The 20,307-nt window shown below is 48.2% G+C and overlaps 1 protein-coding gene and 1 long non-coding RNA gene across 3 annotated transcripts; one reads left to right on the top strand and one right to left on the bottom strand.

Moving 5' to 3' along the window:
• Positions 1 to 916: 916 nt before the first annotated feature.
• On the bottom strand, positions 917 to 19,648 carry Gprc5a (G protein-coupled receptor, class C, group 5, member A). The gene is made up of 4 exons (NM_001079890.1): positions 19,544 to 19,648; positions 6,277 to 7,218; positions 2,080 to 2,138; positions 917 to 1,873 (listed from the first exon to the last, which is right to left on the bottom strand). Exons 2-4 carry the CDS (start codon positions 7,205 to 7,207, stop codon positions 1,787 to 1,789), a joined length of 1,077 nt encoding a protein of 358 aa, NP_001073359.1. The 5' UTR covers positions 7,208 to 7,218; positions 19,544 to 19,648; the 3' UTR covers positions 917 to 1,786.
• LOC147995109 (uncharacterized) lies at positions 13,655 to 19,824 on the top strand. Of its 2 annotated transcripts, XR_015687116.1 has the most exons (4): positions 13,655 to 14,547; positions 14,647 to 14,737; positions 17,921 to 18,758; positions 19,446 to 19,824. It is a non-coding gene; the product is annotated as an uncharacterized LOC147995109 (long non-coding RNA). The 2 variants fall into 2 exon arrangements; XR_015687117.1 differs by lacking the exon at positions 14,647 to 14,737.
• The last annotated feature ends 483 nt before the right edge of the window (positions 19,825 to 20,307 follow it).

Raw genomic sequence — 20,307 nt, 5'->3', positions numbered from 1 at the left:
GTGTGTGTTTATTCACATGTGTGGGCACATACATGGCATAATCTGTGTGTGGAAATCAGAGGGTAACCTGTGGAAGTCAGTCCTCTCCTTCGACCAGGTAGGTTCCAGTGTTTGAACTCAACTCAGCAGGCTTGGCTGCAAGTGTTATTACCCCCTGAGCCATTTGGCCAGCCCAGGAATATGTATTTATTGAGCATTTACTTCATGACAGATATACAGATATAGGAAAACCATAGGTTTTTTTCCCTCACAACAAACCCCATTGGGTTATGGCTTCTTGAGGAAGACTAGGCGAGTCTAGGACTCATATTCTTCAGGAATTGGCTCTTGCTCCACCATGTGGATCCCGGAGAGTGAATCCAGATTCTCACCAGCTCTGTCATTCCCTTCTTCAGTCAGTTAAAAAAAAAAAAGGAAAATGCCAGTGCAGGCTGCCAATCTTTATGAGCTATCAGTACCTGAGCAATAAATACCCAAACTTCCTCATGACCTTAACTTGCTTTTATGTTGTTTTGATTGTTTTTATTGTTGTTGTTGAGACAACGTCTTACTCTGTAATTCAGACTGACATCAGAAATCATGGCAATCCTCCTGCCTCAGCCTCCCATATGCTGGGATTACAGGTAAGCCATGCTGCCAATTCTCTGACCCAGTTCCATTCTGTAGACCAGGCTAGCCTCAAACTCACAGAAATCTATCTGTCTCTTAAAGAGCAAGTTCCTAACTAAAATAATGTTTGCATGTTGTGCCATGGCTAAGTATGAGGATCCTAGTTTCTCCATAGCAGAGAGATTCCTAATCCCCTGCCCCACAAGTTTGGAAAGTTATTCCCTGCCCTCCCCATGGCATGTGCAAACTCATACCCACAAAATCTTTAAAGTATATTAATTTTTTAAGAAAATAAATAAATACAATGTAAATTTAAAAAATAGTTGCGACCACATCTTTATTGCATACCCGGGTGAATAACTTATCACATAACAAATGCATCCCATGCCAAGAATAGACACTTACGGAGGTCAGGGTGAACGGATTACTTTAGATAAAGAGCAGCGGTTGGGGAGGAGCAAGTGCCAGGAATTTATGGCCAGAACAAAGCCCAAATTCTCCTGGCTGGAAAAAACTGACCTTGTCTACTACAGTGATGTCCGGAAGAGCTTCTGGCAAAGGACACAGAGGTCTGGGGTTGGCAGCAAGTTTAGAGGTGAGATGAGATGAAAATATGGCCCTTATAAGTCGGTGTCGGTGTCGACACCGCGAGGCCATCGTGGGGCAGTGCACAGAGGGTAGACACGTGACCTTTAGCTGCTCCTCCTCGGGCAGGGAAGTGGGGGAGGGGGGCACGGCCAGATTAGCTTCCAGTGTGGACTGAGATGGACAAGGGGGAGACCCAGACCTTTCTGGATTTATCCAAATCTTCAGTTCTGCTTGGTGCCGAGCAAATCCTCACAGAGCCCATCCTGGGTTAGATGAATTGGCTTCCAAGGATGACCAAACAGTGAGTGGTTTGCGCATACTCCTGGGAGAGGTAAGAGCCTCACCCTGAATTGCCAAGACTCCTCCTCCCAGAAGTATCCTTGGAATGGGGCAAATGAAACCCCGGAGCAAGCGCTGCGAAGACAGTCTGTGAGGCTTAGCAACCCCCGGGCAAGACAGCAGTGTACTGGGCAGGTTGCAAGCCTCTCTGTACAGTTAGTTTCCCTAGGATGCCCTAGGTTCAGTTCACATATGCAGGACTGCTGGCTGGACCCGCTGCCTGACTCTGGTTGTCCCACTCTTCCCACAGTTAGCTGTCCCCTTTGCGTCCTTCGTAGTCATTGTACGGACTGGCTGGAGTATGGGCTCTCGGGATAGAGAAATCCTTTTGGCGATTCTATAAGGGAAGCAATCGTATGGTTAAAGCTTCTACTGCTATCTCAATGAGCCTTCAATGCGCTTCCTGAAAGACCTCCCTCTTGCTCAGCCTTCCCTGAGCCTGTGTACCACCCCAAGCCCAGAGTACAGTAAAGAAGGGGTGCTGTCCCTTCATGGTGGCCACTTGGGGGGGGTGGAGTACGAGGAATGACAAAGGCCACTTACCTGCATCTGAAAATGGGTGGAATAAGGCGCATAGAGTGTGTCCCCCATCTCCTCAAGACCTAAAACAGAGGGAGAGGAGAAACTGAGACACCAAGACCCATCTGCACTTTCCTCACTGTACCACTGTAGTGTCTAACAGTTGGTCCCACCCGGCCTCAGCAGTTAAAATTTCTTGCAAGGAGAAACCATGATTTTCAGCCCCAAACTAGGCATGGTCACATCCTGGAACCACGGGACTTACTCTTTTCCTAAACTAGGAAGAGTTCATGAGCAACTGTAGTCTATGTCTTTGGGGGGAAGTCATAGAAATTTTAAACTTGAGCTTGCTTTAAAGCAACCTGTTTCTTTCCTGACAAATTTGCCTGCCCTTGTACCCTTACTAAATGTTTCTTCATTTAAGACAGTGTGAGGACACACCTGTGATCCCAGTACCTGGGAGGTAGAGGCAGGAGGATGAGGAGTTCACGGTCATCCTCCACTACATAGTGAGTTCCCACCCAACCTGGGTTCTATGAGACCTTGTCTCCAAAAAGCAAAATAGGTGTGGTCAAGGTGGGTCAGTGGGAAAAGGCACTTGCCACCCAGCCTGATGTCCTGAGTCCCATCTCAGGACCCACATGAAGACAACAGGCTTCTGAAACTGGTCCTCTGACCTCACATATGCGTGTGTTGTAACCCACACACCATTATAAATAAACAATAATAAAAATGTGTGCTACAAATAAGTAAACAAGAGAAGATAGTGTTAAGAACATGAGGTTTGCCCTGACTTGAAGAAATACAGCAAATACATAAATCGCTCCTGAATGAGGCAAAAGCTAACAAGAACATCTCAGTCCTACGAGCTCACACGGAGGAGCCATTCCTAAGACAGACTGGGGAATGCTGGACTCTGAAGCAGACAGGCAGAAGGCCACATCAGGCAAGCGGCTGCACCTTGACAGTCACAGAGGTTGGTAGCCAGTGGTGATTTGATTTTGTCTGAGAGGCTCGTGTTCTGAAAGGCCTCACTACTTCTGCAGAGCCAACATAATAGGAGCCAGTGACAAACAGCAGTAGACAGTGACTAGAAGTCTACCTGAGAAAGGAACAATCAGGGGCCCAAAACATGAAAGGCAAGCCAGACACACACTCCAAAGACAAAAGCCAAGGATTGGCATCATTTAGAGGCCAGTCTGGTCTTCACAGCAAGTTCTAGGACAGCCAGGATGACTTATTGAGACCCAGTCTCAAAAACAATCAAACAAAAACCACAAATAGAAAAACAGGAACAAAAAAGAGAGCATTAGGGCTTAGGGACAGACAACAGAAGTACTGGGTAAGGCCCTGGGAGACTGTCCAGGAGACTGAGGCCCTGGGAAGTATAGTGGGATGTTATTTCCAGCTTTCCACACCACCCCCAACCCCAAACTCAAGCTTTAAGAGCATAGCCTGGGGCTAGGAATGTTTTCAGTGGTAAAGAGCTTGCCTGTCATGAATGAAACCCTGGGTTCCATCCCCAGCCAAACCACACATGTGCACACACACGCACACACACGCACACAGTCAACAACTGTACAAGCTTTTAACCAAGTCTGGCAGTGTGTGTGACCTCAGCACTCTGAAGAAAGAGGCAGGGACATCAACACAAGTTGAAGGCCCACCTGGTCCATACAGTTAGACCCTTTCTCAAAGCAGAAACAGCAGAGACAAGACCTCTTTATCAATGAATCCAGGAACCCAGACTTGAAGATCCCTCCAGCCTGAGCTGGCAACCACTTCTCAAAGATCTGCATAACCTGGAGCTGAGCAATAGATCCCCACAGGTCAGGGCAGTTTCTACCCTCAGCTTAGCCTCATTTCCTTCTGAAGAGATCACTGTGGCCCCTGGCTCCTCATCACTTGCTCCCATATCACACTCGATCTTTCTCCTCCCACACACCCAGAGACATAGTGAAAGGTAGCTGTTCTTTCTACGTCAGAACCTCGTGGACTTTACAAAGGCACCTGCCAGCGTGTGTTAAGAGGGCATCCTTCTCTTCTGTCCTCTGTGAACGCTGAAGGGAATCAGAGCTTGAGTCTACACATTCCAAGTCCACAAAGCCTCTTCCGTTCTGCCAGGAATGCCTTCAAAAAATTATATGTGTGTATGGATGGGTGGGTGGGTGGATGGATGGATGGATGGATGGATGGATGGATGGATGGATGGATGGATGGATGGTATGTGCACATACATGTTAGTGCCCACAGAAGCCAGAAGACAACATCAGATCCCCCTGGAGCCAAGGTTACAGGTGATTGTAAGCCGCTCAATATGAGTGCTGGGATTGGAATTCAGGTCCTCTGGAAGTACAGTACATGCTCTTTTTTTTTTTAATTGATTGATTGATTGATTATAAGTACACTGTAGCTGTCTTCAGACACACCAGAAGAGGGCATCAGATCCCATTACAGATGGTTGTGAGCCACCATGTGGTTGCTGGGATTTGAACTCTGGACCTCCGGAAGAGCAGTCAGTGCCCTTAACCACTGAGCCACCTCTCACATACCCATACACAGAGCCCAACCCCACCCACGCACCATTGGGGGGTTTTTCCTCTCCTTCATCCCACCTTATTCTGGATCAGCCTACGTGCAGTTGTGTAGAAAGTACTAGATGAAGACTTTGAGAGACAGGCTTTCAGTTCTACTAAACTACAACGGGTTGTATGGGGAGCTACAATTAGGAGATCGTCTAGAGTCCCGGAGGAGACTTGTGAACAGTACTGAGGCTGAAGGACCATGGGGACTTCTGAAATCGGACTCAGTGCATCTTGCATTGGGCTTTGTGGTCATGAGCCCACAGGGCCAGGGGATGAAGTGGTTTGCATGAGAAGTGATCCCCACAGGCCCAGATGTATGAGTACTTGGTCTGTAGTTGGCGAAACTACCTGGGGGGTCTAGGGGGGCAGCCTTGTCGGAGGGAGCACGTCATTGGTGCAGGATTTGAGTGGTTAGAGCCTCACCCCCACTTCCAGTTTGCCTCCTCTCATATTTTGAAGATATATGCTCCCCATTTCCCCGGAACGATGGAAGCAAAAGCCAAAATGGTTTGCTTTGGGCCACAGTGTTTGGTCACAGCAATAGAAAGGTAACGAATACGGAAGTTGGTTTGCTCAAGATCAGAATCTGTAAATATCCTATGAGCACCATAGTGAGTGTTTTGCCTGCATGAGTGTCTGGTGCTCACAGAGGCTGGAAGAGAGTGCCGGACTCCTGGAGTTGGAGTTACTGATGGTTGTGAGAGGCCATGTGCATGCTGGGAAACCAACCTAGTCCTCTGCAAGAGCAGCAAGTGCTCTCAACCAGTGAGCCATCTCTCTAGCCCGTTTTGGTGTTTTTTGTTTGCTTGTTTGTTTTGTTTTGTGTTTTTTTTTTTTTGAGACAGGGTCCCCTGTAGCCCAGGACAACAGTGAATTTCTGAGCCTCTTGACAACCCCCTCCCAAGGGCTCATGGTAGGCGTGAGCCTCCAACGTTCTCAGGGTTGTATCAAATGACTCTTTCTCCAGCTCTGTCTCTTTTCTCAGTTTTTGCTTCTGCATTTGGGAGTGTTCTACTGTTTGTTTGTTTCCCCTCCTGTCTCTAGTTCCCTTTTCCATTACTGGGGTTATAAGGTGGCTCCAGGGGCCTTGGATGGGATTATAGTACGATTAAGACCAAGACTGGGAGACATTAGGGCAGTTAGGAAATAGCCTTTCGCTGTAAATGGACTTGCTGGTGTGATTTCCAGAAAATTACAGGTTTTACAGCTGGGAATGGTTTTGTGTTTTGAGACCACCTCGTGTACCCCAGGCTGGCCTTGAAATCTACTTTTAGCCAAAAAATGACCTTGAACTTCTGATTCTCCTGCCTCCACCTCCCAAGCGCTGGGCTTACAAGTGTGTGCCGCCATACCCACTTTAAGGGGTACTTGAGGGTCTCTCTGGTTTTTCATGCACGTTTAAACGAGCGCTGCACAAACCCACATCCCCAGCCCAGAAGGGTTTTGGTGTTCTGAGAGACAGTCTTTCTACATAACCCAGGCTGATCTTAAACTCACGATCCTCCTGTCTCCATCTCCATCTCCAAAGCGCTACAATTAGAGGTGTGTGTGTGTGTGTGTGTGTGTGTGTGTGTGTGTGTGCGCGCGCGCACGCGCGTGTGTCCCCATCTTTACACCAAGGCCTCTTCAATCGTACCTTGGGTGATTTCCTCTTGGGAGTAAGCTCTGTTCTCCACACCATAGCTCTGCTTCATGAGTTGAGGTTTACAGAAAGCATCTTCAACTGGGTAATCGGTGGAGCTCCGTTGCCTCGGGAGCTGTCGAAACTCAGGCAAGATATAAAACACCAGGAAAACCCAGCCATTGGCCACCAAGACTGTGCTGAGAATGGTGTCATCCCATTTCCGGTCAATGTCGGGAATCAGGAGCAGGATGATCCAGGCCACCCAGATGGCGATGGAGAGGAATGAGGTGAGGCATATGTGGATCCCGTGTCTCTTCCAGCCAGAGAAGGATCCACAGAAAACCAAGAGGGATGCGACGAAGGTCAGCACCATCAAGAAGAGCACGTAAATGAGTAGCATGACGAAGTCCTCATTGCGCCGAGGGGCAGGCAGCTGGGAAAAGACATTGACGTTGGTCCTGTTCATGGTGAGGACCAGGAATTCAATGGCGATGACGTCCTGGACCAGGCTGAAGCCCACCGCCAGGCTGAGGATCACAAGCCATGACAGGGGCTTTCTCCCTCGGACCAGCTTGATCAAATTAAATGCATGGGCCAAGAGGCAAGAGAAGCAGAGGGCGAAGAGGACACCGAAGAGGAAGAAGCGTGTGGGCCCTGTGGCCCTATCCAGCTTGATGATGAAGGCGAAGGTGAGGCCAAAGACCCCTAGCACTCCCAGGAGGAAGAGGAACTGGGTGGGAAGCATCTTTCTTTTGCTGGAGTCCTGCACTTTGCAGATGAGGAAAACGAGCGCAAACATGAGAGCCACCGTAGCCACGGCCCCGACTGCGGCCAGTGTTTCCAGGGCGATGCCCCAACCTTCCGCCAGGTCACAAAGTCTGTAGTACCTGGAATCCAGGTCTGAGCGGCAACCACTGGGGGCAGCAGCTCTAGGAGTAGTCATTTTGGTTGGTCCTGCATTTAAAAAGAAAGAAAATTAGGGACCAAGCAAGCCTCTGAGTCAGAGGGCAGAAATAAGATTGTGTTTAGTGAGTCTTTTTTTTTTTTAAGATTTATTTATTATATACATTGTAGCTGTCTTCAGACACACCAGAAGAGGGCATGAGATTTCCTTACAGATGATTGTGAGCCACCACGTGGTTGCTGAGATTTGAACTCAAGACCGCTGGAAGAGCAGTCAGTGCTTTTTTTTTTTTTTGGTTCTTTTTTTTGGAGCTGGGGACCGAACCCAGGGCCTTGCGCTTCCTAGGCAAGCGCTCTACCACTGAGCTAAATCCCCAACCCGGCAGTCACTGCTCTTAACCACTGAGCCACTGTGTTTAGTGAGTCTTACTTTTAAACTTGCTACATTAAAACTAACGGAGGGGAGGGACTCAGGTCTCTCTCATCTCTAGGAGTCTACAGGTTACTGGGGAGGGAGAGCCTTTTTCTTCTGTGGTATAGCCACTGGTAAGCACTCATGCTTCTTCTGTATATAACCCTAATTAAACTCATAAGTCCCATCCCCCAACTTATCACACACACACACACACACACACACACACTAGAACTGTATGTACACTGAGTTACAATAACCATTTAGCTCTGTCTTTTTCATTTTTAATGAGACTTGGTAGAAGTAGGAAGATCAGGAGTTCAAGGCCAGCCTCTGCTACATATTGAATTAGAAGCTATCCTGTACTACCACTATGGATGGCTCAAAAACCAAACAGCAAAAAGAAAGTCACTTAATCAGACTGTGGCATTTCAATGGCACCTTTGAGTGTTTTAGGAGATTGGATAAGGTCATTATCATAGAGACCCCATAATTGAATCCTGGTTTCTTTATAACAGGGAGAAAGACCCGAAAAGATAACTGTGCAACCACAGGCTTACTGTTTCATGTCATGTGATACCTTGTGGTACCTTAAGACTTTGCCAGCAAAACGGTTTTCCCCACATGATATCCCCAACTCTTGGTCCATAAGAATATTCTTTCTTCTCTATCTAACATTACCTAGCCTCAGCTATCTCACTACAGCAATGAGAAAGAACACCAATAGATTCCCTGAGTCCCACTGTGTGCCAATCACAAGAACTGGGGACGTTACTGAGTAGTAGAACTCTTGCTTAGCATGCAAAATGGCCTAGGTCCAATTCCCAGTAAAACACACACACACACACACATACACACACACACACACACACACACACACACACACACACACACACACACCCTGTCTTAAATAGGGGCAAAAGGACAAGACAAGAGACACAGGTCTGACATTCATCTCATCCCTACCCTTAATTCATCACCAGAGTCTCTATTGGAAAAGGTTCTGTTTTTTCATGTTCCCTGACCCTCCTTGTAAACAGCCACTCACTGTCCCTCAAGGTTCTGCTGTCTGTTGTCAAGCAGCTGTCAATCATAATTACCTGAGGTTTAGGAAGGACTCTGAACCCAACGGTGCTAAACCTTGACCGAGATCAGTGACCATTGGCCTAAAAGACAGTTGCAGCCCTGAACAAAGGGACACAGGGCTTAGGTCCCTAGCTTCTTTGTGTGTGCAGGAGTGTGCCCTCTTGGCACCTCCCAGCTCCCAAGACCAGTGTTCAATAAGGGCAGTTAGTTGGCAGTGTGTGTTTTAAATATCAAGCATCTGTCTAGTTAGTTGTGTGTGTGTGTGTGTTCATGTATGTGCATGTGTGTGTATGTATGTGTGCATGTGTATATGTGTATGTGTCTGTGTGTATCTGTGTGTCTGTGTGTATGTATGTGTGTGCATGTGTGTGTATGTGTGTGCATGTGTATGTGTGGATGTGTGTGTATGTATATGTATCTGTGTGTGTATGTGTGTGTGTGTGTCTGTGTGTGTGTTTGTGTATGTGTGTATGTGTGTGTGTGTGTGTGTATGTATGTGTCTGTGTGTGTATCTGTGTGTCTGTGTGTGTGTCTATGTGTGTGTGTATGTGTGTGTGTCTGTGTGTGTGCATGTGTTAAACCTCATACATGCGAGGTATATGCCCTACCCCCAACCCTACAAATAACCTTTTAGAAAACCTTTATGCTTTGTTTATTTGATTGTTTTTAATGACCCAATGTGTTTCATTAGGGCTGCTTATAGAAACATGCTGTGGTTATTGAAGAAAATGCCTACTACCATCCCTTTTCCCCCCAGCCCTACCAACCAATAACTATATACAAATCCTCAGAGAGGAGTGGAGCTTCAGGAACTCCCCCCTTTCATAACAGGGTGATGACAAGCCCTGACTTGGTTTTTTGAGCCAGGGGTTCCTGAAGCCCAGACTAGCATCAAACTCCATCCTCCTAACTCTCTCTCCCAAACCCTGGGATCACAGGCCCGCGCCACCCCAACCAGTAAATAGTCTGAGGACTTTGTACGTGGGTGACTAATTTTTTGGGAAATTACCAATGTAATTCACCTATGAGCCCTCCTCCACCCTCTCCCCAGCTGACTGGGATTGATCAACAAGCCTAAAAATGTCTTAAGTACTTTGAATTTAGTCATAGGAAAACAAAACTCACTAAGAAGCAAGGACACATGGAAAAGCTAGCTGCCGTGGGAACAGAATGTGGTCCTGAGGAGAGAAGAAGCCCAGGAAAGTGCTGGAACCCAGGTTCTTAGCTTCGTTGCTTTCTTGTTGGTTGGTTGATTGGTTTCACACTTATTTGTTTGTTAACTCGATTATCATGGAGTAAGGAGGCCATGTGTATAAAAACATGAATGTTAGAGGACTTACAGGAGACAGCTCTCTCCTTCCACCATGCAGGTCCCAGAATCGAATTCATAGTTAGGCTTAGCCGCAAACACCTTTACCCACCGAGCCATCTCCCCAGCCCAGCCTAGGTGTCTTTTGAGATAGGGTCTTACTGTAGCTGAGGCTGACCTAGTCTCCTGGCTATCCTCCTGCCTCAGCCTCCTGAGTGCTTGGCTTACAAGCCTGAGACTGCAGGACAGGAAATTACTTGGAGCCGCCTTAAATCCTTTTGGAATGAGTCAGGGCAAGAGAGGAAGGTGGACCAGGCACACCTACAATTGCAGGGTGGGAGGTTCCTGCTGACTCAACCCCAAGTCCTCTTTCACCTTCACATACAGAGTGGTTTGAGTACAAAATGTTCCCCGTGGGCTCACTCAGGTGTTTGCACACTTACTTGGTCTCCAGCTGCGGGCCACCCTTTGGTGGGGCCTGCCTGTAAAACCGGGCCACTGAGCTTGTAGATTCTCTTAGCCTAGCCCAACTTCCTGTCCACTCTGCTTCCTGTTGGTAGAAGCAATGTGACCAACTACTCATGAACTCCTGTCACTGGCCCTTCTCCGTGGTGAAGGGCTGCAGCCCCTCAAACGGTCGACATAAGCAACCCTTGCTCCCTCTTGACACGGGTCTCTGGTCACAGCAATCAGAAAGGTAACTGGGATCAGTGGGTTCCAGGTACACAGCGTACGGACCAAGTCACTAACTTCTCTGAACCTGATTCCTCTTCTATGAAACACAGGAGCTGCTGGTGCAGGGGGTTGAGCCCTCGGGCAGCTTCTCCGCTCGCCCACCGGGCAGCTCCCTGCAGACAGCTTCCACATCTGTGTCCCCACCCCATCTTCTTCCCACCCCACCTCCTGCCACTCCAGTATGGATCATAAACATCTAACCAATCCAAAACTGGCCTAGGGATGAGGTCAGGGTGGAGATGGCCTAGGAGCTTAGGGACAAAGTCAAACTCCGTGACGAGTGCTGGCCCCAGGCCTGGCCTTGGCGTGTGGCACTGACTGGTGCACTAGGACAAATGGCAGCATCTGAGGAGCCCCTGGCTTCCGTCCTCCATTCCCAGACTCCTCTTCAGCACCATAGTGGTGGGCTCACAGGCTTAGCCCCAGAAGCTGCCTCAACATAGCCCTGGCTAGCGGAGCTCATAAGGGAACTCATTGGGGAGCTAAGACAGCTCAAAGCTGAGTCTGTCTTCCTCCTCCTGAGAGTCCCATCTCTGTGTCCTCAGAATTGAGCACAGTGCCCTTCTCTGAAGACAGCCCTGGGGGTGACATCAACATCTTCACTCTCTCTCTAAAGTCAGTCAGTAGTAACGATAATCGCAATATCGTGAGGAATTAACAGCGTCGACTGCCACACACTGGGTCAATGCCAAGTGTCTATGCCTCACACACATTCTCCCCTTTCTGTGTTCTTACACATTATCCCACCTAATACTCTAAAATATATTTATAGGTTAATTAATAGGAGGTGAAGATAAGGCCCAGTGGATAAGGTATTTTCCACATAAGTATGAAGACCCGCGTTTGAGTCCCCAGAATCCACTGTCCCAAAGGACAGTGAGTCCCTGTCACCCCAGGGCTTCTACAGTGAGTGGGTCCCAGGCATCTGGGAGGCAGGAGAATCTATGGAGATTCCAGTCTGACATAAGCAATGATAAACAGACCCTGCCTCACAGAAAGTGGAAGGCAGGATCAACACCCGGGGACGTCATCGGACCCCATCCTGAAGAGCATGGGCACCCACTAACACATGCACACTTTGATTTAGTGATGAACCTGCATGTCCAGTGCCACAGAGGAAAGATATATCCATAATTCTATGCTTCAGCTGGGCTTGGAGGCCCATGCCTGTAATCCCAGCTGCATGCAAGAGGACCACAAGTTTGAGGTCTGCCTGGACTACATAGCAAATTCAAGGTCAAGGAAACTTAGTGAGATCCTGTGTAAAAAAAAAAATTAATTATAAACTGGGTGATGGTGGCCCATACCTTTAATCTCAGCACTCGAAAGGTAGAAGCAGGAAGATCTCTGTGAGTTTGAGGCTAGCCTGGTCTACAGAACAAGTTCTGGGACAGCCAGGGCTACACAGAGAAACTATCTCGAAAAATGAAAATAATAATGATGATAAATTAAGTTAAGAGATGATTTTAAAAATTGAACCAAATACATGGAGGGAAGTTTGGAAGAGAACTGGGTAAGGACAAAGTATGAGGTCAGACATGATGGTGGTGGCTTTCAGACCAGCAGGAGGCAAAGAGGCAATCAGATCTCTGAGTTCAAGTCAAGCCTGGGCTACATAAATGAGAGCCTTTCTAAACAGGGAAAAAAAAAACCAACAAAGTCTAACATAGGTGTGTGAAAAGTCCCACACAAATACACGATGAGAAATAATGAAAGATACCTATCCTAAACTACATAGATTTCCTTTGAGAGGGCCGAGGATGGGAGAGCGCTTTCTTAGCAAACATCCTTGATTCATCTCCTCTTGGCCACCAGAGCCTTCCACCTTACCGGGCTTCTCACAGACTCTCCACCTGCTACCCCTGTGAAAGGGTCGCTCCCCTCCCCCACAGGTTGAGAGCACCATGCTCTCCGCCATCATAGAGTTGAGCTCTGACTGTCGAGATGTCTCCAGAAGAAGCATCCCTTCATGCAGTCAGTGTTGCTCATCAACAAGCACCAAGGGCACCAAACCCACAGACCCCAAAGTGTGGCAGCCGCCTTGGAGACCCAACAGTGGATCAGGTGACTGACCAGCCGTCCATGTGAGCAGTCAGGAAGTGTGGAGAACGTGCACTTGGGCAGCCGTGACCTCCTACCGGGATGAAGGTGTGGCAAGAGCTGGGAGAAGAGGTGTGAGACATGAGCAGAGGTGTGAGGTTGTTACAGAGGTAGGAGAGAGGGGCCCTGGGGATGAGCAGAGGTCAGGCCAATTCCTAAACTCTCATGGGCAACTCGTGGTCGCCATTGTCACAGGACTGGAGGTAGAGACATGTAGGACGAGAAGCTGTGTAGGAATAAGAGCCCAAATACTAGCAAACTCTTACTGAGCCATGTGAAGTTTCATTGAATCCTCCTAGCACCGCTTTAATGTCTGTTTTTAAACAGGGTCTTACTGTAGCCCAGGCTGGCCTTGGACTCACTGTGTAGCTGAAGATAACCTTGAACATCTTGATCTTCAAGTGACAAGATCACAGATGGGAGGCGCTATCTGGTGTTTTATCACTCCCTTTGACAGCTGAGAAAACTGGGGCAAAAAGAATTCAAATTATTTGTTCATGTCTATGTGGTTTTCTTTAAAATGGGGTATTGACATATGTAAATTATCCAAGTGTCTGCTTTCATTTCTTTTAAGCAAAAATTTTTAAATGTGATGTGTGTAGTGTGTGTGTGGTGTGTGTGTGCGTGTAGTGTGTGTGTGTGTGTGTGTGTGAGTATGTGAGTGTGTCAGTGTGTAAGAGTGGGGGGGTGTCAAAAGAGGGTATTTATGGGATCCCCTGGAACTGGAGTCACAGTTGGTTATGACCTCATTGCCTTCTGGAAATTGAGTTCAAGTCCTCTGGAAGAACAAGCGCTCATATCAGCTGGTCCATCTCTCCAGCCCCTTTCTTTCTCTTTCCTTTTTTTTCTTTTCTTTTTCTTTTGGTTTTTCAAGACAGGGTTTCTCTGTGTAGCTCTGGTTGACTTTTTTTTTAAGATTTATTTATTTATTATATATAAGTACACTGTAGCTGTCTTCAGACATACCAGAAGAAGGGATCTGATCTCTTTACAGATGGTTGTGAGCCACCATGTGGTTGCTGGGAATTGAACTCAGGACCTCTGGAAGAGCAGTCGGTGCTCTTAACCACTGAGCCATCTCTCCAGCCCAGCTCTGGTTGTCTTGATTCGATCTGTAGACCAGGCTAGCCTAGAACTCAGAGATCCGCCCGCCTCTGCCTTTCAAGTACTGAGATTAAGACATGTACCGCCGCCACCAGGCCTTCCTTTCTGTTTTTTTTTTTTTTTTTTTAAACACAGGGTCTGAATATGTACGTAAGTTAGACTGACCTCAAACTCACAATCCTCCGGCGTCTATCTCTGGAGTGCCAGGATTCCCGGTATACACTACCACACCCGGCATTCCAAGAGTGTTTGCTATATGAATAGGAATTTGGGGTTGCTCAGGGCCTTCTCATACAAAATCACGCTTTATCTCACATACACAAATTACTCTCCTAGCCAGAAAGGCACCCCCCACCCCCACCTCCACCTCCTGCTCACAATACTGATGTATTTCTTCAAAGCTTGGGCCCAACTTAACCTCTACTGGGAAGTTGTATTGCATTATGGTTAATCCCAGCTCACTTTAAACGCATAGGTCACTTCCTCACCGGACAGTGAGGTCCTCATTTCCTGTGTAGTGACTGTATGCTAACACCAATGCTAACCAGCTGCTCAGCTAGCCAGCTCCACGAGGACACAGATCGCATCTCCTGTCTGATGGCCTTTCTCTGTGTGTTCTGCTCAGTGGTTCTGAGTGAGTATTTTAGACTAAGACTGACTGCTGAATGCTTCCTCAAGTGTGAGTAATGGTGATTTATTTATTTGAGAGAGAGTCTCATCTTTGTGTCTGCAGGGCCGGCCTCAAACTCCTGACAGCTTCTCCCAGGTAATGGGCTCTCACCCGTGAGCTCCCACACCCAGCTGAAGGAGTAAGAGATCTTAAGGTGAATCTGTGCACATTTTTCTGACCCTCCTACGTTTATCCAGGCTGAGTTCTCCCAAGGGAGGAGTCCCAGAAAAAAATGTCTCTGCAGCTGAAAAAGGATTAGTTAGATGGGAAGTGCCTTTCTGGGATCCCCTGTACTGGGTTTCCTAGTTCCCATCACATAATCACATTACATCCCAGTTCCCATCACATAAACATGACACATCACGGCAGCGTACTGTGAATAACGCCTTACTAACGTAACTGAGTGAGTTTCTAGGCAGTGACGGAAGGAAAATCATCATCATCGCACCAGAACAGAAGGAGACAAACTCGAAAACGAGGTTCAGGCTCACTTTTCACCTTCATGCAGTGCCCGAGAGTGGGGCCATCTTACTCTTACTCCAGACAAAGCAGGAAGACTTTAGATTCGTGAGAGGGTGCAATAAAATACTAGAAGTCACCGTGTGGTGGCACTTGGAATCCCAGCAAGTTCAGGGTGGGTGGATCTTTGCGTAAAGCCCAGATTGACAAAACACAACCCATTTAGGGACCCACCATGCTAAGGAAGAAAAGTATCATAAGGTTAAAATGTTAAATGTACCCCGTGTGTGTGTGTGTGTGTGTGTGTCTGTGTCTCTGTGTGTGTGTGTGGTGTGTGTGTGTGTGTGTGTGGTGTGTGTGTATGTGTGTGTGGTGTGTGTGTGTGTATGTGTGTGTATGTGTGTGTGGTGTGTGTGTGTGTATGTGTGTGTATGTGTGTGTGTGTCTGTGTGTGTGTGGTGTGTGTATATGTGTGTGTGTATGTGGTGTGTGTGTGTGTGTGGTGTGTGTGTATGTGTGTGTGTATATGTGTGTGTGGTGTGTGTGTATGTGTGTGTTATGTGTGTGTGTCTGTGTGTGTGTATGTGTGTGTGTGTCTATGTACGTGTGTGTGTGTGTGTCTGTGTGTGTGTGTGGTACGTGCATGTGTGCACACTTATGCGGAAGCCAGAGAGGGACACTGAATATCTTCCTCTGAGGTCATCGTCTCATGAGACAGTCTCTCCCTGTACCTGAAGCTCACTTTTTCTTGGACTGCCTGGCTAGGAAACGCCCAGGATCTGTCTGCCTCTGCCCTGCCATCCCTGGGGTTACGGACATGCATGGGCACCTGCTGCTATGACCCAGGTTTGACAGTGACGCTAACTCATGCTTCTAACCCCTCATGCTCACACCTCAAGCACTCTTTCTTCTCCACTGAGCCATCTCCTCGGCCCCTGTGGACTTTTTAAAATTGGTCCTTGGCCGATGCCAGACATAAAATAAATAACCAAGGAGAATCTCAAGAATGTTTTCTGGCTACGTTAACGGAAACACAATGCTATCTTCCTACCATTCACATCTTCACTATTAACCACAGAATTCACACTCTCTGAATCTGCACTTGTCAAGCACTTTGTATAACGGCTGTGAGCAGTGCAGGCCTTAGAAGCCGTGGATTTGTAAAATGAAGGTAGCCACAAATGATACAAAAGCAAATGAGCTTTAATATATCACCACCCCACCCCCCAAATGAAACTCGTTATTAAGAAGGAAAACAAGCGACAGACCACTTAGGACCACAGACCATAGTTTGCTACCCCTGCTCTACCGGATGAAATCTATCCAAATAGTCATGCGTGTTTACCAAAAAACGAGTGTAGTTTAGAACACCATAATCTGAAATTCTAAAATAAGCATACAGACTCCATGCCTTGGGTCACACCTGTACTCCAGCCACTTGAAATGTGAAAGAGGAAGGAGAAACACTTGAGCCCTGAAGTAGGGTGGGGGTGGGGATGGGTGGGTTGGGGAGGTGGGAGGGGTGGGTGGATGGGGGGAAGGTGGAAAAGGGTGGATGAGTGGGGGACCACACTCATAGAAGGGGGAGGAGGGAAGGGATAGGGGGCTTATGTATGGGAAACCGGGAAAGGGGGTAACATTGGAAATGTAAATAATTTTTTTTAAAAAATCCAATAAAAAAAAAAAAAAAAACAAAAACCCTGCATAGCATAGGCACTGTGCAAATGCCCCAGGCAGGTCCTAAAACTAACCCAAGTTGTCCTGAGCTCAGTGAAGTTGTTGGTGATGCTCGTTTGGTCTTTGACAGCCAGTGGAAGGCAAGCAGGGAAAAGCAGAGCTTTAAAAAAATAAATAAATAAATAGAGAAAGAAAAAGAAACACCCCAGGGCAACAGATCAAGACTTGGTCTCAAAAAGAAAGGAAGGAAAGGAGAAAGGGAGGAAGGAAGGAAGGAAGGAAGGAAGGAAGGAAGGAAGGAGGAAAGGAAGGGAGGAAGGAAGGAGGGAGAAAGGGAGGGAGGAAGGAGGGAGGGAAAGCTATAAAAATAAGAATTAAGTGGGCATGGCGGTTCATGCCTGAGTCTCGGCACTTGGAAAGCAGAGAGTTCAGGCCAGCCTGGGCTATATAGTGAATTGCAAGTTGGCCAGGGCCACAATGAAACCCCAACTCAAAACAAAATGTGGGGAGGGGTAGCTCAGCCTTGTAATCCCATCACCCAGAATGCAGAAGTAGATCTGACTGGGGCAGCCTAGTCTGCACAGTGATGCCAGGTCAGCCAAGGTTACCCTGAGTCCCTTTCCTAAAACAGGAACAGGAACAGACAAGATGGCTCAATGGTAAAGGCTGTTTGCTGCCAAGTCGAAGGACCCAAGGTCCTCACGCAAGACCCACAGTGGGAGGAGCACACCGAGTCCCTCAAGTTGTCCCTCAACCACCACATGTGTACTGTGGCATGCTCACACCTACAGAGACAGAAACACAGAGACCAAGACAGATACAGACAGACAGACAGACAGACAGACAGACACACACACACACACACACACACACACGGGGGGGGGGAGACAGAGACAGAGAGAGAGAGAGAGAGACAGAGACAGAGAAAGAGAGACAGAGACAGAGAAAGAGAGACAGAGACAGAGAGAAAGAGAGACAGAGACAGACAGACAGCACTCAAACAAACAAAAAAGCCAGCATTGCTCTGAAGCTCAGAACCCCTCAAGTGATCTCCCGTTCAGTTTACCGCCCACTGTTTGTTCAGCTCTCTGTGGATCTTCAGAAAGAGCAGAAATCCACAATCCACATTCCTCTTCACACTCTGTTATCCTCAATTACCTCTCAAGAATGGAATGAAAGTGCACTTTTTTTTTTCAACCAGCTGCTAAGGAGAGTGTGCAACTGCTGACAGGCAGGACCCACACAGAAAAGATGTTTGAGGACTCCCCAAGACCCCTCCGAATAAGGACCTCGGTGGCAGGTGCCTGCTTAATAAGTCACTTGTTTCTGCAGGGTCCAGGAAACGCTGGACTGCCTGGAGCCAGGTAGAGACCTTTTCTTGGGAAATCACAGAGACAGCTGTGGTCACTCCTTTGGGCCTGGGGGCCAGCCTCTCCTTCTTGCTTTGATCCTAGGGCACCTCCCAAACCTTCCTCCCTCCCCTTCCTTCTCTATCAGTGATGGCTAGTACACAAACCCCTAAGGGTAAAGTGTTGACCTCACCCTCCCTCCCTTCCACCTCCCTAGGCCTTTGTATCTGAAATGGCTAAAGAATTCTCCTTCAGGAATGAGCTCAAAATGGTGGCTGTTTCCAAACAACCCTTCACCAGGCTTCAACAAAAGCCTCTGAGAAGACTGTCTGGAGAAAAGTCAGGCAGGATCCTTCAAATTCCCCCATCCAGGCAGGCAGGCTTTAGCCATTTGAGAGCCTTCGCCATGTGACCTATGCCTGTAATTCCAACACTCTGGAAACTGAGGCAGAATGGTGGTCACAAGCTGGAGGCCAGTCTGAATGTCTAAAAAGCAAAAAACAGTAACAAAACCAAAAAAAGCGGGCTGAAGAGATGGCTCAGTGGTTAAGAGCACTGACTGCTCTTCCAAAGGTCCTGAGTTCAATTCCCAGCAACCTCATGGCGGCTCACAACCATCTGTAATGGGATCTGATGCCCTCTTCTGGTGTGTCTGAAGACAGCAGCAGTGTACTCATACAGATAAAATAAGTAAGTGAATTTAAAAACAAACAAACAAAAAGGCTGTTTCCTGTCTTGAGATTCGATGTGCCTCCTCCTGCCTGCCCCACGCACCATGCTTCTCCTCTGGGAAGATAAGCTTTTCAACCTCTTGCGGGTCAGGCAGAAGTTAAAGAGAGGAGAATCTTAGAGACCAGACCGGGCAACAAGAAAAGTAAGGGATGGGGTGGAGGAACACCAGGGCTCCCCTTGCTTTCTTCACAGAGCACAGGGATTTTGAGGAAGATCTGGAAGTCACTTCCTGACCTCCACCGCCTTCACTCCTTCGAGAAAGAAGCGGCTGGCATCCCCTCCCTGTACCCCGTCTACTCATTCACAGACCCTTGAAACTCAGATAGGAGTTGAGAGCATCGAAACCCATCTTCCACCAGTGGCTAGGTAGCACCTGTGGGAGTGGCCTAGTGCAGTTCAAGACGGACATCTCTTTTAATTTTAGTGTTTTTAAACTACTGTTTTGTATTTGGAGACAGGGACCTCACTGTGAAGTCAAAGCTGGCCTTAAACTCTTGATCCTTCTACCTCCTAGCAAGTCTGTGCTACAGTTTCTAACTGTTTGCTTAATGGTCTTTTCTCTCTGTCTTAGCCTGGGAAGCCCAGAGAACACATTCAGAGGTGAGTAAAGCTAAAGCATTCCTTTCATCTGATTCTCCATCACAGGCTGTGCTGTCTCAGCTCTCCTAACCCACGGCTCCCCATGCCCCACTCTCTGAATTCAAAACTGGAGCCTGGAGCACTCCTGGAAAAGCCCCTCTTACCTGGATGCTGCGGTGCTCCGGGTGAATCTGAGAACTTGCGACTCACGCGTGGAAAGGGAGAGCGCGCAACCCCTGGCTGCTAGGCACTCCCGGGACAAGGATGACAAGGATCCCTCCCGCCTTGGCCGGGCAAAGCAGTTATAAAGGCTTCTGTCGCCGGAGGGAGGGAGAGGGTGAACCGAGGGACAAGGGGCGGGGGCGGGGCGGAGGGAGAGGACACGCCTAATCCAGTTCCGCGGCACTTCTCGCTGTTCTGAAAATAAAGTCACCGTGCCAGAGAATGAACCGAAAGCCTCCCTGACGTCAGAAGCACAGTCACTCATGAAATAGGTGGCGGGATTGTGGGGGAAGCACCCTAGACGGCCAGGCGTAGCTCGCGACTAGACTCTAGCGCTCAGGTCGTTTCCAGAACCACACGGTGAACCCAGCTACGGATGAGCGCTGCTGGCTGTCATCTCCTGGAGGGAGCCACACCCATCCTCCCCGAGGGCACTCCAAGGCCCCAAGGGCAAAGACGCAGCCAACAGCTCCTTGCAGCTCCTTTGTTACTTTCTGCGAGAGAAGTTGGTCTTCGTTTCCCCTTGGCCGCACCTGTCTCCCCATCATCCACTCCTTCCTCCGGTGAGCAGGCAGGAGCCAGGTTTAAAAGAGAAGAGACAGCCACTCTCTTGTGGGTCGCCCCCAGGTACGGCAAAGTAAGGAAAGACCAAGGAAAAGACCCCCTTGGGATCCCAAAGATGCTTCAGCAAGCCCCTTCTTGGAAC

The sequence above is a fragment of the Rattus norvegicus genome, chromosome 4 (assembly GCF_021556685.1).
Source record: "Rattus norvegicus strain SHRSP/BbbUtx chromosome 4, alternate assembly SHRSP_T2T, whole genome shotgun sequence".
NCBI lineage: Eukaryota > Metazoa > Chordata > Mammalia > Rodentia > Muridae > Rattus > Rattus norvegicus.
The sequence above is the reverse complement of the archived record's forward strand: the minus strand, read 5'-3'. Positions and strand labels throughout refer to the sequence as shown.